The 22,167-nt window shown below is 40.7% G+C and overlaps 1 protein-coding gene across 3 annotated transcripts in view; it reads right to left on the reverse strand.

The window, feature by feature from the left end:
- NTNG2 (netrin G2) overlaps positions 1-22,167 on the reverse strand; it is a 100,083-nt gene that overhangs the window by 38,031 nt on the left and 39,885 nt on the right. For all 3 annotated transcript variants that reach the window (XM_074210854.1, XM_074210853.1, XM_074210855.1), the window contains exon 3: positions 20,640-21,283. In XM_074210854.1, the coding sequence (XP_074066955.1) occupies positions 20,640-21,283 (644 nt within the window). The remainder of the gene's footprint in view (positions 1-20,639; positions 21,284-22,167) is intronic.

The following is a 22,167-nucleotide window of genomic DNA, read 5'->3' on the forward strand; positions in this document are numbered from 1 at the left end:
TGAGCTCACAGAGTTACTCCCAAGTCCTTACTCTGGACAGCAAGTATTTTCAAAGTCACCTGGACAGTAAACACTGGTTCTAAGCATATTTTCATATTACTATTTGCTCCACATAGCCATGGTCAAGGTCACTGAAGTTTCCACAGGTCATTTTCAGCCCAGGTGCACAGGGAATTCTGACTTACACAGAAAAGTAAGCAGAGTTCTTTGGGAAGGTCTTTAGAGAAATTCCAGGAAGCAGCATTAATTATCAAGACTATTAGAAACTTTCATAGCACAGATGAATTTTGTCTTAACTCATAATCATAACAGCATGGGCTCTTAGGAGCCATATTTGTTTCAATGATTACTTATTCAACAATTGGACACCTACTGTCTGCAGAGTATTGAACATTAAGGGAGAAGGGAAGGAATTGAACATCAACAAAAGACAAGATGTGCTCTTGGTCCTAGTGGAATCAATCAGTTAAACAATTAACAAGAATTTTAGTGTATACTATGTACCAGATACTGTGCTACAGTTTGAGGATACAAAACCAAAAGTCAAACTGGCCTTACCTTTAAGGAGCTTACATTATATTGGAAGAGATAGATACATACAAGAGAAGGTGAAACTTAACCTTAGAGAAAGATATAAAAGCTCAGGGATTGGGAAAGACATCCTGTAGAAGTTGTCAAAGGATCTGAGTCTTGAAGGCAGCCAAGAATTATAAAAGGTTGAGCATTGTGTGAGGAAGAGTATGGAGGTTAGGACTGCTGAATTACAGAATGGAATAATTAATAAAATGGAAGGAGCTGGTTTCTGAAGAGCTTTAAATGGTGCTGAGGAAAGAGTACTGGTCTTGAAGTCAGGAGGACAGGAGCTCGAATCCAGTCTCAGACACTTAACACTTAATAGCTGGGTGACTTGGGCAAATGATTGCCTCACATTCAGGGCTATCTCCAGTCCTTATGATTCATATTTAGTCCCTGGATCCAGATGGCTCTGGAGGAGAAAGTAAGGCTGGTGACTTAGCACAGCCTCCCCTCACTCAAATCCAATCCATGTGCTTGTCATGGCATCACCTCCCTGATGTCATGGTCTTCTTTGAAAATGAAGGACAAATATTATTATTAAATGCTAAACAGACCTGAAAGATAATAGGGAGCCACTGGACTTTATTGAGGGGGGAGGGTATGACACGATCATGTCTCTGCTTTAGAAAAGTCATGGTGGCAGTTGTATAAAAGATGAATTGGAGAAGGGAGAGAATGGACTTAGGGAAATCAATTTGAAGGCTAATATAATAGTCCCAATGAGAATCTCTGAGGTCTTGGACTAAGGTGGGGGCTCTGTGAATGTAGAGAAGGAGGGGCTATAAGAGAGATAGACATAAAAGAAGATTGAACAACTGTGAGTTCCTTAAGGACAGAACTTGTTTTTGCCTTTCTTTATATCTCCAATGCTTAGCATGGGCCTGTCACAAAGTAAGGTATTTAATAAATGCCAATTTATTGATTGATTTTTTTTGTCCTGTGATTATGATTTCATTGGTGATGGAGAACCCCAGATATTGAAATGCTCTCTACCAAGAAAGATAGTAATCAATAACTCTTTTGCAACTTAGTTTTCTGTAGCCCTGAGGAATTAAATTACTTGCCTATGGTCTCTCACAAGTAGGTATCAGGGGCAGGATTTAAACTCAAGTTCTTTCTTGAATATGGAAGAAGACCACTAAAGGCAACTAGCTAGGGCAGTGGACAGAGAATTGAGTCTCATGTATAGAAGTCCCAGGTTCAAATCTGGAAGACCTAAGTTTAAATCTAGTAACAGACATTTACTAGCTTTTTGACCTTGGACAAGTCACTTAACCTGTTTACCTCAGGTTCCTCAACTGTTGTTGTTTAGTCATTGGCAAAGGTACTATAGTGGTTTGCCATTTCCTTCTCCAGAGGAAACTGAGGCAAATAGGGTTAAGTGACTTGACTGGGATCATAGAGCTAATAAGTATCTGAAGTCAAATTTGAACTCAGGTCTTCTTAATTCCAGACCTTGTGCTTTATCTACTAGTTTCTCTAAACTTTTGTTACTTTTGAGTCATTTCAGTCATATCCAACTTTTTGTGACCCTCATTTGGGGTTTTCGAGGCAAAGATACTAGAATGGTTTGCCATTTTCTTCTCTGGCTTCTTAACTGTAAAATGGGATAAATGATAATACCTACATCCCTGAGCTGTTGAAGGGATCAAATGAAATATTCTTTGCAATGTACATAGCACTGTGCTGACACCAAGTAGGTACTCAAATTTTTTCCCTTCCTTTCAGTGGGATATTCTGGTGATCTAATAAATGTTTAGAAATATTCCCTTCAGAATAAATGGTTGTCAAGTCTATAAAAACCATGATTCTGTGCACTGGGACCTATTGCTGTTGCTGAGACAATGGTCTTTCACTTTAATTTAGCTACTCTTCTGGGATTCACACTGCTTTATCTCTTCTTTTCTGTCAAACATTTGTAATATTTCCATTGAGAAATAACAGCTCTATGAGAAGAAAAACATTGAACTCTTTTGGAGTCAAGAGTCCTGGGTTCAAATTTAAAACTAGATGGGGACCTTGGATATTATCTTATTTATTTCACAAATAGGGAAAACAAAGCTCATGCAGAAGAAATGACTTCCCATGGTCATCATGTATTTAAAGAACAGGGGTATCCAGACTCCCAATCCAGTGCTCTCTCTACTTCTCTAAACACAAATTTAGACTTAAAAGATGGGTTGGATCACATGGAAACAAAAGCCCAGAGAGAATAAAAAACTTGCTGAATATCATACAGCAAGTCACCAGTCAAGCCAGAACTAGAAGCCAGATGTGTTGGAAATCTAATGACAGAAGGCAAATTTGCCAAAAGGCACAAGGCCTTTTAGGAAAATATAACAAAAGGGTAGCATAGATTTAGAGCTGGAAGAGACCTTGGGTACCTAGTTCATCCCTGCCATCTTCCAAGTGATCAAGATCCCAGAAGTATAAAATGGTAGAACTGACATTTGAACCTGGTTCATTTGACTTCAAAATGTCGCACTTACTCCTATACTGTTCAAAGGACAGTTTACAAAGGAGAATAGTTCAAGGCCATTCTGCTTTCATAAGGAGCCTGGCAGGTCTTGGTCAGATTCCTTTTCCTCTCTGAGCTTAGGTATTTCTGTTGTGGTTTGTTTTCTATGTTAAAAGACAGAGTTGAGATAGAGGATCTTTAGTAGCCTGGTGATGAGGACATTGGCTACCATTAGAACTAGGCTAGCTAGATAGAGAGAGAGTCTCTGGGATCAGAGAGCCCATCCAAGCAATGCCCATAGCGTTGGCTGTCCTTAGTGTTTTCTCTTCAAGCAACCTTCTGGCTCTTTCTCTTTGGAGAACTACTTTCCCCCTTAGAAATGACAGATGTTTGGAACTTTTCTTTCCTTTGGCCACATAGGGATAGTGGTTCTTACCAGCTCAGAAAAGGGCTCTTGTCTGGGTTTGCACCTGGGACAGCTGTGATCCTGCCTCAGAACCAGGCTCAGCATCACTGCCTCTTAAGCCAAAAGCTCCCTGGAGCAGACGGTGACCTATACTTTCTCAAGACCTTGCTGGCCTGAGGCTAAGGGCCTGCATGCCATCTGGATTCTTATTACCTTGCTGCTCTTCTTGCCTCTGCTGTCCAGTCATCTCTCCTGAGGCTCTCTCCTACCTAGATCATCCAGAAGCAAGACAAACCCAGTGTCTGATGGAAAGTGCCTTCCTTTTGTCTTTGTCCATCATCCTTGTTCCCCGCTCACCCCTTTGGCCCAGAACAGACTCTTCTGCTGCCTGCCCTCAGGAGAAGCCAATCAGACTGACTTTTTAGTGGAATTGTTTGCTTCACTGTTATTGATGAGTCTCTAACAAGCCCCAAGGGCCCAAGTTTGTTTGAAAGGAGTTCTCTGCTTCTGGTCCCTAAGGAAGTCCCCATTTGAGCCAATCTGAGTTCCCAGGAAAATATGAATCAACCCAAAGCTGTCTTCCAGCCCAGCATCAGTGTATGCCCAAGCTAGGTCTGGCACACTGACTTAGCCCCCTCCTGACTACAGTGACTGGCACTCTGGTTGGGGGTAACAACAGCATGAAACAAACCGCTGAGTCTATGAGACTATAGCTTATGGTACATAGGAGTGTGCCCTGCCCCATTGTGAGAAGTGGGCAATGCCCAGGAGCTGCTGGGGGAGTTCTGTATGGGCAGTAGGCCTACAGCAAGGTCTTTGTGGAAAATCGTGATCTGGGGCCTTTCCTGCCTCTCTAGGAGAGGAGCTGGATGTTTGGAGTCCCTCCCAGATACAGACGGCAGAATAAATGTAGGTCAATTCCTAGCTGCCTAAAATAGTGATGTCATCTGCTCCCCGGGGGAGGCAAGAGGAAGTGGTAAGTTTGGGAGGAAGGGTGAGGAGGAGGGCGCCGGGTAGCTTGGCACTGGTACTGGAGTGCCTGAGGTCTGCCCACCTTCAAAGTTCAGAAGAAACAAAACTATTGAGAAATCTATCCCTGGGGCTTGCCATGGAGAGGAAACCCAACTCCAGGGCCTTTGTAAATCATCTCCTTTGGAGGTTGCCCCTGCTGTATGAAGATGAGTATGAAGGAGCTTAGAATTTAGAACTGGAGAGAGGTCTGAGGTAGAATCTAGTCCAACCCCTCATTTTACAGATGGAGAAGTTTAGGTTTATGGATGTATCATAGCTCTTAAAAGAATCAAATACAGTTTCATCACCCAGTCTCTCCTTGAACTTCTAAAAAAAAAGACATATGCGCGCACACACACACACACACACACACACACACACACACACACAGAATCCCCCCCCCCCCCAAAAAAAACCCTGGTTATGTTTCCATGGGTGAAAAGGATGCCTAATGTAGAAACTTCATCTATTCATGCTGACTGATAATTCATCTGTAACTTATGGGGTTGCTAGTTGATTTAGCAGATGGAAAGCTGGGCTGACTTCAAACACTTTCTGTGTCTCTGAGCAAGTAACTTATCCTCTTGTTTGCCTCAGTTTTTTCATCTGTAAATAGGGATGATAATAATAGCTTCTACCTCCTAGGGTTGTTGTCATGAATAAGAATAGATAATAGTTGTAAAGCATTTAGAAAAAGGCCTACACATGGTAGGCACTATATAAATGTTGGCTATTATTCTTGCTTTGTTTTTTTTTTTACAAGGCAATAGGGTTAAGTGATTTGCCCAAGGTCACACAGCTAGGTAATTATTAAGTGTATGAGGTCAGATTTGAACTCAGGTCTTCCTGACTCCAGGACCAGTGCTCTATCTACTGCTACCTAGCTGCCCCTTGGCTATGATTCTTACTGCTATTATTAATTCATAGTCTTAAGAAGTTATCTGGTACAATGAGGGGTGAAGTGATTTAACCTCATGGTTACATTAATATGTATCCGAGGTAGGACTTGAATCCTAGTCTTCCTGATTTCAAGACTAGTCTGCTCTCCACCACATTACACTACCACATTGGCTTTTTAAAAATAAATAATCATAACCTATGTTTTGATATTGCTTTAACAAAATCTTGTGAGTATTACTAGTTCCACTTTTGTCCTTATTTCTGACTCATTTTCACTCTCCATGTCCCCATTTGAGTTTGAGTTTTCTGGACAAAGTTATTTGAATGATATGCCATTTCCTTCTCCAACTCATTTTACAGATAAGGAAACTGAGGTTCAGATAGGGGAAGTAACTCATTCAGAGTCACACCACTAATAAGTGCTAGAAGAAGAATTCAAACCCAAGTTTCCTTTTTTTAAAGCATTGGAGTTAAGTGACTTGCCCAGGGTCACACTGCTAGCACATGTCAAGTGGCTTGAGGCTGGATTTGAACTCAAGTCCTCCTGATTCCAGAGCCAGTGCTCTATGCCTTCACTGTCTAACTGCCCCATAAACTCAAGTTTCCTGACTCTGTGTTTAACACTTTTTTCATTATGCTTAAGTCATGAATAATAGTTTTAGTTAATTCCCTTCCCTTCTAATTGGGAGGGGGTGGGGTGAGCGGGGTATGGGTATGAGACTTCTTCCACTTCTAAATCCTATGATTCTATGAACTTGGATGATAAAAAAAGAGAAACAAGAGAGGGGTAGATTGAAAGAAAGCAGGGACTAGAGGGTCTGGGTCTCACTGCAATAATCCAAGTGTTGCTGGGTAATGTGAATAAATGCTGCCCAGTCTTCCTACAGGAACACAGCCGTGCCGACAATTGAGTTCATTGGCCAAATCGAATTTGGGCTTCTGTACGGAGTCCTTTTCTATTAAGTGCTTTAACATACATCACCTCCCTCAGTCTATTGATGAAATCCTATTATCCTCTTAGAGCCGGAGGCAGCTACTCCAGCAACCTTCCACCCCCAAGCTTTTCAGGAGGTGAGGCTGTTCAAGGGAGTGGGGGGGGGGGGGGGCGGTAACACCATGGACATCCATGAAGTATGTGGAGTTGCAGATATGAATGGGAGCAGGAAAGGTACTTCACACTTCTTAAAGCTTGAGGCTTAGAAGGAAGTCTGTTTTGACTCCAGAACCCTGCCTGGTTCTTAGCCACCCCCACTCATCTAGAAGAAGCAAAATTCCAGCCATCTTCTTAGGCTGACTCAAGCTCTAGCCACTCACTGTACCAGAGGTACCAGGATGGTGCTGGAGATGATACCAGGGTTTGAAAATTGTGGGTGGGGAAAGGGCTGTCTGCAAGACTGGTGGGTGTCCCATATATACCAAAGTATTCATAGCAACACGCTTTGTGGCAAAAAAAAAAAAGTAGAAACAAAGTGGGTGGTCATTGATTGTGGAATGGTTGAACAAACTGTGGTAAATGAATGAAATGGAAATACTATCATGCTATGAGGAATGGTGAATCTGAGGAACTGGGAGAAATATGGGAAGACATATGAATTGGTGCAGAATAAAGAAAGCAAAACAAGAACAGTATGCACAATTATTATAGTCAAATAAAACAAATTAAAAGGTAGCCAAGTAACCATATTGTAGTGACTCATCTTGGTCCCAGGTAATAGATGATGAAACACATCTCTACTTTTGAAAGGACTATGATACTAGAATATTGCATTTTGATCATCAGTTTTCCAACTCTTTTCTTTGCTACAAAGACAAGTTCATCTGGGAATTAGAAGGTATCAGAAAGAGTATCAGAAAATGACTGTGGCATAAATAAAAGAAAACATTAAAACTGTTTAAAATTTAAACAAAAGGTGGTGTTGGGGGGGGAAGGTGGGAGGGGATTAAAAAATAAGTGTGAGTCTTCCTATCCCATCCCTTCTTTTCCACTCTACTTCCCAGTCCCTTTTTCTACTAGAAAAATATACAGTCTGTAAAATGATGTGTTATCCTGCTCCACACAATCCCTGAAGCTTCTAAACTGCTTATCCCTGGGGCTGTTTTCCTGTCCAGCTGGCAGTTATAGGAGGTGGAGTAGTGGTGAGAAGGACATATTTCAATTCCCCTCTTAGGTTCAGAGAACCCAGAGGAATTCAGGGACTTAATGGGGAACTAGTAAGGTGGAACAATCACTGAGAAATTGCCAAAACCCAGGTGGTAGCCAAATCAAATGTTGTCTTCTGTTTGAATTTGGGGCATGACTTTCTCGTGATCACTATTAAATAATCCAGGATTTGTAAGCCCATGTGATGAATAATTGTGTGTGTGTGTGTGTGTGTGTGTGTGTATGAATAGTTTGGCATTGTGGCTCATATCTAAATTCTTTCTTGCTACAGGAGGCTGAGGCTGGAGCTAAAGTTGATTCAAGTTCTACACTAAGTTTTGCATCAAGTTAGGGAGTTCTTGAGAGCAGAGAATCACCAGGAGTGGCAAACTGACCCAGGAGAAGGTCAACTCTTCCACAGTGATCAACAGTGGGACTGATCCATAAATGGCCATAATTTTTCTATCTAGATCCAATCTAAAACATTAATCAAAACAAAAAAGTTTTTGTATATGCAATATACATTATATACATATACATATACATAAATATATAGTACAGTGGTTACAGAGTTACATCTTGAGATAGGAAGACTTGAATTCATATCCACCTCAAAGAAATAGTAGAGGTGTGATCTCTGATAAGTCACTTAATCTCTGTCTGCCTCAGTGTATTCAGTTGTAAAATGGGAATAATAATTGCACCTACCTCTCAGGGTGTTGTGAGGATCAAAGCAATTAGCACAATGCCTGTACAGTAAACATTTCATAAATTTTTGTTTTCTTCCTATGTCTTTGTATGAGTTAAGTACAAGTACATATTGTTAGATGCATGTAGGAATGAGCATGTGTGTATATATACAGGCTACACATAAGCACGTGTACAATAAATTATGTGAACATATGTGTGCATGGTATACATATAAGCAATACACATAGACTGTAATGTACACATGTACATGTTTGTGCAACCACACATATAAGCAAGTATATAAATAGGCATGCATATGGAAAGAGTATATAAATGTATATAAGTATGTAAATGGATCTGTGGGAGCATGCTTATTTAAGTATGTGTGAATGATAGTATGTACATATAAGGTGGCATGGAATCTGGGTGCACATGTTCATAGATGGACACATAAGCATATTGTGTGTATCTATTGCTTTTCAAATAACACACAAGTCAGGGCTCTCTCTGACTGTGCCCGTGAACAAGGATGGCAATATGGGGTGGGAGAGGAAGAAAATTCCTGTTAATTAGCCTGGAATCGATCTGTATCTTCCCAAATTTGATTTTCCTTAAGCAACCCCGTCTGTCCTGTCCATGGCCAATTAGCTTCAATTACAGCCTGTTAGTCAATGCGATGAAAAAGACTTAGGGAGTTCCAGTGGCTAGAAGTAGAGATTGGTGTAGCAAGAAAGAGAGAGAAATAAAAACAATGGAGATTGGGTTGGAGCCTACAGGATGCAGGTTACTGATCCATTATCTAACTTCAGAATGTGAGCCAAGCTGTTTTGTTTTGTTTTGTTTTGTTTTTTGTTGATGGAGTCAAGAGTGAAAAAGAGGGAGCCTGGTAGAGAATACACCTTTCTCTTTCTTTTTGTTATAATCTAATATTAAAATGAATCTCCCTTGCTTGGGCTCACACTGACAATGAGGGACTAGGTCTAAAAAAAAAACAAGCAATATGGAACATTTCCTTCAGATCCTCTCTAAAGAAGAGTAATCCACATGGGGCTGAGAGCTGACTGTGTTATGTTTATAGAAGCATGTGTCTGCTCATTACAATTATACCTCTACTAATGAAGAGGGTATACACCCACAACCCACTTTGTTGGCAGAAATGTTACCAGAGGTAGAAACAATACAGGAGATAGAGATACCAGAAAGGAGAATTTATAGTATGAAAATATCATTAAATATTCACTAAATAACAGCAGTGTGAGATAACAGGTTGGCCAAGCCTCATTCATACTCAAGAGTAATCAATAACAATAGCTTGTGTTTCTAGGACCCTTTATTATCACATGGAGCATTTCTACCTATACTGTCTCATTCTATTCTTATAACCTGTGAGACACTAAAAATACTCTTACTCCCATTTTACAGAAGAGAAAAGTGTAGAGCAGTCAAGCTCACATAATTAACAAGTCACAGAGCAATTGATATGGAATTGAATGAAATTCAGACCTTTTGTGGTCCAAACACAGTCTGCTTTCCACCACATCACATTTCCTCTTAATCTGTGATTAGTTCAAGAGCCTTTCCAGTTTGGGGGTGGGGGAGGAGAGTCAGATACCAAGTGGATACCAAGCACACAGAGACATGGACCAGGTAAAACCAGCACAGAAAGTGGGTGGGTCCAAATGACAAATGTCCTTGATTTCATAGTTTGACTGTGGGTCTTCCCATTTACCTTCCTGTGGGATGCAGACTGATCAGAACTATGTATGGAGGTATTTTTGTCTTAGTGGGAACACTGCTGCTGGGTGTTATGACAGAAGCTAACACTGCTATGTAGGAATCAAGAAGATTTTTGCTTTAAAAAAAATAGGGAACTTTGAAAAGAGCTGTGTCTATGTTTAGGGGGGAGGTGGGAAGGAGAGAAAATAGCTTCTTTTCTTGCAAATTGAAAAAAAAATTAATTTAATTTTTAAAAAAACAAAAGAGTTATATTTTCACGGGAAACCCTGGGACTCCCTTATCAAGATATAAAGACTAGTATTTGTGTATCATTTTTAAGGTTTGTGAAGTGCTTTTAAAATATCTCATTTGTCCCTCACAACAACCCTGGGAGATGGGTGCTATTATTATTCCCATTTTATAGATGAAGAAACTGAGGTAGAGGCTAAATGACTTGTCCAAGGTCACATAGACAAGTATCTGAGGCTAGATTTTCATTCAGCTCTTCCTGATTGCAGGTCCATTGCTCTAATCACTATATCATTAAGCTGCCTGAGAGAGGCCTGTCTACCTTCCTCATCCTCCCAACAGATAGTAAGAAGGTTCACTAAAGAACCACTTATAAAAGACCTGGGGAGAGGTAGAATTTTCTATTGGTCTTAGCAGGACTCAGGAAACCTGAGTTCCAGACTTGGTGCTACATACTGATTTCTTTTTACTTTTTTTTCCTTTCTTTTCTTTTTAATTTTTTTCTTATTTATTTTGGTGAGGCAATCAGGATTAAGTGACTTAGCCAGGCTCACACAGCAAGTGTAAAGTACTGAGGCTTGATTTGAACTCAAGTCCTCCTAACTCCAGGACCAGTGCTCTTATCCATTGTGCCACTTAGCTTCCCTCACCCACTGATTTCTTTTGTGATTTGGGATGTTAGGCAGCCTCTCCAAACCTCCAAAGTATATGCAAAGGATAGAACTTGTTCTTAGTCATCTTGTCTGTTTCTTGTAAGGATAAAATGAGGGCATACTATCATTGTTCAGAGCCAAGAAAGTCTTGAAAGATTGTTTAGCCAGCTCCCTCATTTTCTAGATGAAGAAAATTAGATTGAAGTTCAAGGTCATGAGATTCAAATGGAATATTTGTACCCGATCTGTGGTAGAACATTCTGATCGGCCACGTCAAGCACACTGTACCTTGACCCCAACATCATACTATCATTGGTCCTCTTCCAATATGAAGGACAGAAAACAAGAGATCATGAAGTACCTTCTTCTTGTCCCTCCCCTTTCAGCATCCATATATATGCTGGTTTTCCAATGAGAATTTAAGCTTCTTTAGAGCAGAAACTGTTTAAGTTCCAAGCTTGTCATTCTATGAACTCTATTAGATTGAACCTCTTTTAGCTGCAGTAACTCCTAAAGATCATTTACCAAGGCATGGGTGAGCTTTATCAGCTTGGATGGAACTTGTGCCCATGTGAATAAAATCATGGATTTTTGCAAAGGGCTGCTATTACATCTATACCAAATACCTTTCAGAGGCTTAGCATCTCATTTTAGTTTAGCCGCCTTGTAGGACTAGAGCCAAACAGTTACCATTCCCTCTCCTCCCTAGGGGATGGACTAGGATTGGCCAGGGCTTTAGGAATCATAGAAATAGAGCTTTAGAGATGAAAACTGCCACTTCAACCCCATTTTGCAAATAAGGAAACTCAGGTAAAATCAGAAAAAAGAAGCAATTTCCCTAAGAATTCAGGGATAGTAGCTAACAGAGCTGAGATTTCAACCCAAGGGTATCTGACTCTAAATCTGATATTCTTTCCATTTTACCATAAGCAAGAATTGGGCAAGGAAAATTCAAAAGGAAATTCTTTCAAATGTATCTCTATATCTTTGGGACTTCCTATTCTGATCAAGACAGGTCAAACAGACTGAATGGAGACTTAGTATATAAACCTGTGTACATCTTCAGCCCCCTTCTTCACCACCCTCACTCCTAAGAATCGATCCTTTGTTACTGTTTAGTCATTTTCAGTTGTGATGACTCTTTGTGACCCTATTTGGACTTTGCTTGGCAAAGATTCTGGAGTAGTTTGCCATTTCTTCTCCCAACTCATTTTATAGATGAGGAAACACACAAACAAGGTTAAGTGACTTGCCCAAGGTCACATAGCTACAAAGTGTCTAAGACCAGATTTGAACTTAGGTCTTCCCAACTCCAAGTCTGCCACTATATCCCCTTAAGTCCGAGTTCTAAGTTGGTTATCTTTCTAGGGCAGTGCCATACACATATTCAGCATTCAAATTTGCACTATTAACCTATAAGACTATTAGCTCCTTGAGAGCAGGAACAATTCATGTTCATATCTCTCACATAATACCTATCACTATGATTTGCATATAACAGGCATTGAATTTAATATTTGCTACAATGATTTTAATCTGCATAATTTGTCCCTTTGAGAGGACTGCCACTGTTATCAGCAATTGAAATTCTGAAGGCTGGACAAGAGGAAAAGGTGTGAGCAAAGTTTACAGAAAATCAGTGGAAACGTGTTTACCTATAAGATAGTAATTTTCTACCTCAGAGTAAGGTTGGAGGGGAAAGAGATAGGACCTATATTCTGCAGAGCTGCCATGGCTCTGGATCTTCTGAAATAGAATCAATAAATACTTTTCCTTCCACTCTTTTAACTTTAAAGTACCTATGTAAAGAGGTAGGGAGTGTGCCCATAAGTATAGTAAGTAGAAAGGGCTCTGTGTCTCCACCACCTACCCTATTCCCTCCTACACAGACATGCACAAACCAAGGATTTTTCTCCCCCAGCTGTTTCTATTCTCAGCCTAGTTCCGTCCATCTCCAATTACCCAGCCGATCAATAGGAATAGTACATTTATGGAAGATGAAGAAAAGAATGCAGATGATAGAAACAGAAACAGAAACATAGAGAGCAAGAGAGTCAGAGAAAGACATAAACAGAGACAGAGACAGAGGTAGAGACAGAAAGAGATGAGACAGAGGCAGAGAGACAGAGGAAGAGTCAAGGAAGAGAAGAAAGTAAATGGGATGGGGGGTTGCCAGCAGCAAAGGGGAGGCAAGAAGTGATAAATGAAAAAACTGGGTCAAAGTCATGTATAGCTAAGATCTTTACTCCTCTTAAGACTAGCTCAAAACCATTCTAAGGAAGGCAAACCAAATATCCATGCTTCCAGGGTTCTCCTATGGCCTTACTAACTCTCCTCCAAATTCACTCCAAATTCTCTGGGATCTTCTGAGATAGTAGTAATAGACACTAAAGCCTTTGGGGGAGGCTTTTAGATCAGGTTTTACCCTCTAATTGATTAAATGAATTTGTACAAGCTACCGTTCCTCTTTGGGCTTCAGTTTCCTCATCTGTTAAGTTGAAAGGTTAGACCAGATGATCTTTAAGGTACATTTTTTTTTATTCAGTGAGAGTCTACTATTTACAGGGTACTATGTTAGGTGAAAGTTTAGTGTAAAAATTCAGCTTAAAAACTGGAAAAGATCTTAGAAATTATCTAATCTAACTTCCACATTTAATAAAGATACTATGACCCAGAGAGGCTGACCCACACAGTAAGTGACAGGGCAGGATTTGAACCATGGTCTCAAACTTGAAATCTGGTACTCTTTCATTCATATCTTGTTGACTCATTTCTTCCTCTGAGTCCCTCAAAGCATGTTAGAGACTAAGGACAATCTTTTCTATGCTCTAAAAACTGATTGTGGCACGGGTGGTAGCAGTGAAGGGTTTGCAAGTAGCTTCATTACAAAATATTCATGCTGATTGTGTAATATAGGGCATTTTAACCTCTCAGTGTTCCAAGCAACTCAGAGGCTGAAAGTTGAAGATCATGTATCAACATGCATTTGGTAAAAGGGAGCTTCCTCTCTCAAAAGAAACTTTTATACCAATGATCAAAACAACAATAACTAAAAAATTGCATCTAAAAAAAGAGCTGGCTTAGATGCATAAAAAATACAAAACAAAACAATGTGAAATCCAACCGGGAAAATCATTACCTGCATCATAACATGAAGGAAGGCTTCATGGAGCACTTGATTTCACTTTTAAAGGATAGATAGGAATTTGGTGGTTGAAGAGAAAGAAATAGGACATTCTAGGCAGAAAAGCACTGAGCATGCAAGGGAGGGGAGAGAGGGACAGAGAGAGGTCCAGTCTGGATGGAATGCAGAATGCACGGAGAAGAGTAATATGAGATGGGGCTAGAAAGGTAGGATGGCGCCAGATTGTGAAAGGCCTTGAATATCAGGTAGAGGAATCTGAGCAAGTCTGATATTCTATAAGATGCTCTAGGCAGAGGTTATTTTTCTTTTTCTGGTACTCTGGAGAGAATGATTTCCTGGAATTGACTTGTGCAGAGTAGACACCTAAACTGAGCAGAATTTCTAAGGGCTTGGGTCTTTTTTTTTTTCAGGGAAAAGGAGAAGTTACAGTGCAATGTGGAATGTCCCAATAAACAGTCACTTTGTGCAGCCTAGGGAACAGGAAGGAGGGAATTATTAAAGGTCCAAGTCTAAGAATGTACTCATTATGCTCACCTTGGCACTAGATTTGGAGCTGGGAGGACTTAGGTCCTTAACCTCTTTATGCCTCAGTCTCCTCACATGCAAAATAGAACTGGATTTGATACTCCTTAGAGGAAGTGCTGAATGTCAGCATCTTGATTCTGGTTGTGTCAGCTACTTCCTCCCTCAAGTCCTTCCTTTTAGTTCAACAAATATGAATTAAGTTCCTTTCATGTGTACAGCAAAGATGATCAAAGAAGTCTGGAACTGTTGGATTGGGCATCTCTCAATCTGAATCTGAGCATGCGCTCTGGCTCCTTGATGATGGTTGTACAACTTTTCTCCCAATAAATTCGAGATTCTCTTGGTTATTTCTACTACATGAATGTATACAGTATTGCATTTACCAAGGGAAAACTTCCCTAGAGAACTCTGACTCAGCTAAGGCTTCTCCCCAAATACAGTTTCATTTCTTGATGTGTTCAGTGGCTCAAAGCCACTGACTTCTCCACTCTGGAATTGAGTTTCACTATCAGCACAACAAAGAAAAACAACCCCTGTTTCATCTCTTGCCCTTCCTAGGGATTTGATCAGGTGAATGATTTGAGATCCAAAGCTGTGAGATATAATTGCATTATCTAGGAGGTCAAGTACCAGGAACGTGCTGGCTTTATTTTAATTTCCCATCCCAGACTCTCTCCTTCTTTCAGCTCGGTTGGTCTGGGACCTTTCTTTACTCCCTCTACCTCTTTGTCTTGCTACTTCCCTGCACAGAGCATCAAGCTCTGATTTTGCACTGATTCCCCCCTGGCTGGCCCTGGCCCCTCTCCATCTCATCTGGGTATCTGGGGGGCAGCTCACTCCCCCCAAGCAGCCTCCATAATTAGCTTCTTGACAGAACAGGAGCTATTTCCAGCTGCAGTATTCAGTCTTCAGCCAGGTCTGTAGGGCATGTGGGTGAGGGGAAAGTATGAAATTATTCTAGGTGTTTGTACTAGTTTCCCCCCCTCCCCCCTTATCTCCCCTTCCCCACCCCACACACCTCTTTTCCCTTGACAATTCCTGACTGAGTTCTCTTGCCAAGGCATCTACACCTCCTCCAGATCAGGTGTCCCCATTAAGTGGATACCAAAGAATTTGTTCCCTTTGCCAATTTCAAGTCTAGTTCTAGTCAATAAGTCATAAAGTCTTAGAGTCTAGAATTACAGATTTATAGAAGTTCAATACTAGGAGGTACTTGAGAATAAGGATCATAGATTTAAAACTAGAAGGGACCTTAAAGTTCATCTAGTCTGATCCCACAAGGTCAAACAGTTCATTAATAGCAGAACTAGGCCCAGGTCTCAGGTTTTCTGACTCCCAATCCAGTGTTCTACCTACAAGAGCAAGCTGGAGTCTAGTGCTGCCAAAGTCCTTAGCACTAGAGAAAGAAGCCAACACAACAGAGGAAGAGGATGAGCTAGAAGACTCAGACACCTGGGGACAGTTTCTACCCTTGTCTTTTCTGTGGATGTCCTAGAACATGATCCTGAAAGATGTGCCAATGTAGTCATGGTTAAAACCTAATGGGACAGCCATCATCCCCAAGATTAGCAGGGTTTTTCAAGTGCAAAAATATCTTCTGAGCCCCCTCAATAGCTTGATTAAAAGTTTTTTTAAAAATGCCTACTGTCGTCTTCCTTGGAGATGGAAGTTAGATTGGATATGTGAGGCTAATATTTAATTGGAAGGACTTGGAAATATCACTTTGGAAATACTCTGACATGGTCATGCCCAAACTGTCCAGCTTTAAGAATAGGATGTTACTCTTGGCTATATACAGTCTTGTCATTCACATTCAATATTTCCCTTTGTTTTCCTTGCTCTCATGGCTGTAAGAGACTACTCATCTTCCTTCTCTATTGAGGAAAAATACTCCCCAAATCCTAGCCCCAGGTGATCTTGTTGAGGTTACTAAGAACTAATGTCTGCCACTAATGACCAATCCTAAGAGTTGGGATTAACCAACTAAAGAGGAAACTATCAGGGCTGAAGTGGGAACTGAGTTCTTGTCATTGCCTTTCTTCATTCCATTGTGATTATTAAATTTAAGATTACAGAAGTCAAGAAGCCAATCTATGTGGTCAGGAAGGAGGGGAGAAAACTCCCTCAAAACTCCCCAACTAAAACTCTATGAAATTTCTGCTCTTTGAATAGATTTGAATAGAAAATTCTCTCAGGTATACCACATCACTGCATGTATAACACACTATTCTGGGTAATATTAACCCTGATCAACATCACCTATTTTCAATAATCATAGACAATCAGTCAATACACATTTATTAAGTGCTTACTAGGTAGCAGGCACTATCCTTAGCTCTGGGAATACAAAGTAAAACCAGATCCCTCTCTTCCAAGAGCTCATATTGTAATAGGGAAGGCAATAAGTTCAGTAATTTATAGATGAGACATATGCATTGCAAATAGAAGGTAATCTAAGAGGAAGTCACTAGCAGTGGAGGGAGGAAGAGGAATCAAGGAACAGGTCTCTTGCAGAAGGTAGGATTTGAGCTGAGACTTGAAAGCCAGGAGGTGGAGGTGAAGAGGGAGGGCATTCTAAGGTATGAGAGACACAGTAATGGGATGGAGTTGGAAAATGAAGTGACCTGGAAGCGCACACTCATTTTGTCCCCATCACCAAGACTCTCACAATAATGGTGTTTCCTCCAGACTCTGCTCATTTAAAATGCTAAATTGCTGCACTCAATTAGAAACCACTGGGGGTAGGGAAGACAAGAGGCCCGGGCTCTGCTCTGATGAAGGCGTTTCAGCTATAGTTTTTGCCTGGCACTGACTTTCCATCAGTATAGATTTTATGGGGCTGCTGACCATGGAATATAGAATGCTGGAAAAGTCCTGGCCAGAATGCTGGCAATATAATGAAATATAGAATGCTGGAAAAGTCCTGGCCAGAATGCTGAATCTGGAGTTAAAAAACTTGGGCCCAAATCCTACTTCTGTCACTAGCCTAAGTTACCTTGTGCAAGTCTCTTCATTTTTTTGGCTTTCAGTTTCTTCATCTAGAAAAATGAGAAGATTGACTAGATGCTCCCAAGTGCCTTTCAGCTCTAACTTATAAACTGATTTTTTGGGTTTTTTTTTTTTTAGTATTTTGCAAGACAATGGGATTAAGTGGCTTGCCCAAGGCCACACAGCCAGGTAATTATTAAGCATCTGAGGTCAGATTTGAACTCAGGTACTCCTGACTCCAGGGCTGGTTATCTATCCACTGTGCAACCTAGCTGCCCCAAAATGATTTTTTTAAAATGAAATTTATTATAATGAAGGGAGAGAGCAACAAATTTTACTAATGGGGTAACTGAGGACTAGAGAAGCAAAATGAAATACCTAAAGTAACATAGGAACAGAGGTGGGATTTGATTTCAGGTTCTCTGATTCCAGATCCAGTGTTCTTGTCAAGTTCCTTACTAGATCAAATAATTAGCTCAAGATCACACAGGTGAGTTAGGACCTAAATTGGAGCAGAGCCCAGGTCTCCCTTGAATACATCGATCAGATTCTACCAAACATGTCCAAACCAGCTCCAAGAGGCAAGCATTTGTGAAGGGATCCCTAGAACACATCTGAAAAGAAATACAGTGCCTGGGAATACCTGGCCCCGGTCCACCAGACTTCACATGGAACATGATTCACAATGGCTATGGAAAAAATTATAACAGGTCACATTCTATCTTCTCCAACTTATTTTTCTGAGCCTGACATTCCTGTGGCTTCTTAATGCCATGAGGACTTCAAACAACAACTAGAGTAATGGTGATTTCCTCATTAGAAGAGAAGTAAAAAAGAAAAAGCAGAGAAAATCACAGCCTTCTGTTGAACTATCTAACCAGACCTAATTAATCAATCCACCAAGCTATAATCTGCCCTGCCAACTAGCCACTGAAAGTGTACTTACTTTATTTGCTAATTGATTGCTGCAGTTTTTGCCATCACTACCACCAGTACCAACTGCCCACAAGGACCTTTATCCCAAGTGTAAGATGAGAACCTCCAGGTCTATGTGAGACCCCGGGGGGGGGGGTGTTCTACTAGGCTAACTGTGAAAAACTAAAGTTATCACAGAATTTATAAAGGTAAAATAAATCTTGAAAATAATATAGATTAACCTTATTTTTAATATACATATAAACATACATAAACTCTCTAAGGGTAACAATCTCAGAAAGAAGGGATTTGTCCAAAGTTTAAATGTAGCGGGGGGGGGAAACTGGAATATAATGTTAAAGAACAGGACCCATAGTTCTTTATAAATAGATGTCACATCACTTTCTCATTCCCATCTCCACCCCTCCATAAGTATATTGGTCTTTGACCTAATACCCTCTTCAAGGCTCTATGGTTTTTAAAGGCAACTGAGATTCCTGGAGCTGTCCAAGGTGCTGAACTACTTTGGCTTGCCCTCTGTGTGTATCTGATTTATTGCCACCTAGAAACACTGAATGCTATCCAATTTGACTCTTTACCTGCTGCCTACTCTAACCAATGCCCTTTCTGACACTGCATACCCTGCTCATCACTGTTGCTCATTCTGACTTGGCTAGTATGGTGTGGATCTCAGCTAAATCTCAAGGCAGGAATTATCTTTTCTTGAACTTATTTCACTTTCTCTTCCTACAATTCTAAGCACGGAACTAACATAGTACTCTTTTCTTGGTATGAAATACCTCCCATTAGATTCACTTCTCTGGTTTAAATTTTACAGGGGGTTGTATTATTTGTGGAAGGTCCTTCTTTAAATGCATTTGTAATCTGGGAGGAAATGGAAAGTCCTATGGAAGGGTCTCCTTTAGCCCTGCCCCATTAGCATGATTACATTTCTCAGATGAGTGATTTGTCATCCAGAATGGCACAGAGAACTTGATCCTGAGGGATTTTGATACAGGATGGAGGAATTTCAATAGCTTTGTGAGGGAAAAGGAGACATCCTAGTAAGACTCTGTTGCCCTGGATGGGAACAACACAGTGCCAAGCTAGGGAGGATGGGCTATCAAGTAATACAGCTTCCATGCAAAAGTTTGCTGAAGGGTCATTGAAGAATAAACTTTGTCTAGTTTATACTTATGCTTGGGTAGAGTTTCCAATTTAGCAACTTTGGTCAAGTAGCCTAGGGAAGGAAAAATTTACTCCAATAACTCTTAATTTGTTTAAGCTTTCATGAAGATGTTCAAATCACCAGAAGCCCACTTTCCTTGGGCAAGAAACTCTCTATGCTGACTGAATGTTAAAGTATGTCAATTTAATTTCTCCTGTGACTATAAAAACTAATTAGTCAACCTAGAAAAGAGATGAGAAAATGATGCATTACTTTCTCTCTTTTTGGAAGTGGGGGACTGTGGGTGTGGAATATTTAATATACTGTCAAACTCAGTTGATGTGTTGGTTAATTTGTCCCTCTTTCTCTTTTATTCTCTGTTGAAAGAGATTTCTTGCTGGGTAGTGAAGGGAAATGAAGGGAACTATATTTTAGAGTGCAAATCAGTCTGAAAGGGGCATATCTTTATATCTCATTTTCTCTTACCTGCCCCTTAAATCCTGAAATTTCACAAAATAGATTGGGGGTTTCAGTTAATTGGAGGTTTCCCTGATCAACCTAGTGCTATACTAAAACTACAAAAACCAATTACCAATTGTACCATAGAACAACCAACCACCATCCAGTAAATCTTATTTGGGTTTTGTTGTAGTGGATTTTTCCCCTTTTTTAAACAGCACTGTTTGCAAAATAGAGTCATTACAGATGGCAATCCAACATCTATATATATTGGAACCACAATCCTTTAATGAAATATGCCAATACTCAGGACATTGTTAGCTTCCTAGATTAATGATTCACATCCCAGGAGTAGACTTGGCCCCTGTTTCGACTATATTGACATATACCTTGTATAATCTCTTAAGATGCAAGAATAGAAAGCCACTTAGTACCAAACCAATTAAATCTAGTTGACATTCCTTTATGGGTGCCATTTAGTTGCTAAGTAAAAGTTCAATATGATGTGGGTTAAGATCCTACTTCTTAAAATTACAACTCTTATTTATATTAGAGAGGGATCTTAAATCAAGTACCTGCTTTCATTTCTTATAACAATCTCCACCCTCCCTCCCACCACTCCCTCAGTCCCAGGTTTTACCTGCCAATGACCTCGATGTTGGAGATGGCATAGAAGTATTTGTAGAGGTTCTCACGCTGAACATAGGTACCACCTAAAGCAGGTCGAAGCAGCTTTATGCGCAAGTCAGTGGCGGTAAAAAACTCTTTGAGCCCCTTGGCACTCTCCAGCCTGGTGTATAGGTTGTCCAGGTTTCGGAGATCTGGACCAGCAAAGATAGCAAAGCGGTCTCGCACCTCAAAGCGTACGTGCTTTTCCTTCTTGGAGCCAGCCCACCGGGAATACTCCTCTGTGCATACCACCCTGTTTGCACTTGTAGTAGACAAGTCACGAACCCTTCGGGGAGGCATGTTGAAGGCTTCCATGCAGTCTTCAGCATAATACTGGTAAGGATGCCATGTCCGCCCATTATCCAGTGACTTCTCCAGCATCATGATAGTGGGCCGACCATACTCAAAGGTTACCACTATGTCATCAGTCAGCTCAATACTTTTGTTCCAGGAAAGGGTGATATTGGCTTCCAGTGGACTTGGGTATCGGCTCCAGGTTACACTCTGCCAGTAGGTGGCCAGCCCCTCATCCTCCTTGTCAAACATGAGTCGAGGTGGGTGAGCCAGGTCTGGGTTTGAAGCATCACACTCATCACTGCACAAGTATGGGTTTTCCTGGGGGAGGGGGGAGAGGAAAGGGGAAGGGCAGCTGTTGGCTTGTTAGGAGGGACCCCCTACAAACAGAACAAGAATCACCCTCCCCTCTCTCCCAGAAGCTGTCTCCAAAATGTGTGGCTCTAATGTATGACTGTTCTATCAGAAAATGGTTTCCTCAACACATGGAGACAGAAAGTGCTTGAGGATACCAAATAAATGAGTGGGGTGACTGGGACAATTTCCAAAATACCAAAGTATTGGGCAGAGTTTCCAGAGTTAGCAGGTCAACATCAGTCCCTCTACTTCCTTCTCAAAGTGCAATAATGCCAGTTACTGCATACAACCTTTAGAAAATACTCCATTGCCTTAGCTTAAGGCACCAGCTGAGAAGGAAAAAGAAAAGAACTTCTCCACCCTCTAGCTTCTTTGTTCTCATATTGTCTCTCAGATTGCCTCTAAAACCATCTCCCAGCATATGGAAGTTCACACACAGACTTCTTGAGAAGTACAGGCTGTATATTTCTTTCTTTCTTTTCTTTTTTTTTTTGCAAGGCAATGAGGTTGAGTTATTTGCCCAAGGTCACACAGCTAAGTAAGTATTAAGTGCCTGAGATCACATTTGAACTCAGGTCCTCCAGACAGTACTCTATCCACTGTGCCATCTAAGTGCCCCCACAGTATTTCTATTATGACAATGATTCCAGGCAGTATGTTTCCTGTTTAGATTAGCCTTAGTCCCTATTGTTGCCTTTTAAATCTATTTTCTCTTATTTGCTTTATATATGTGAACTCACAGTGGAATTCTCAAAAGGTTACTCATGAAACTCTGACTCCCCAGGCCATTTGCAGACCTATTTGATGAATATTTCAAATCCTTCATTTGGTCAGAAACCGAACAGCTA

This window comes from Macrotis lagotis, chromosome 1, assembly GCF_037893015.1.
Source record: "Macrotis lagotis isolate mMagLag1 chromosome 1, bilby.v1.9.chrom.fasta, whole genome shotgun sequence".
Lineage (NCBI taxonomy): Eukaryota > Metazoa > Chordata > Mammalia > Peramelemorphia > Peramelidae > Macrotis > Macrotis lagotis.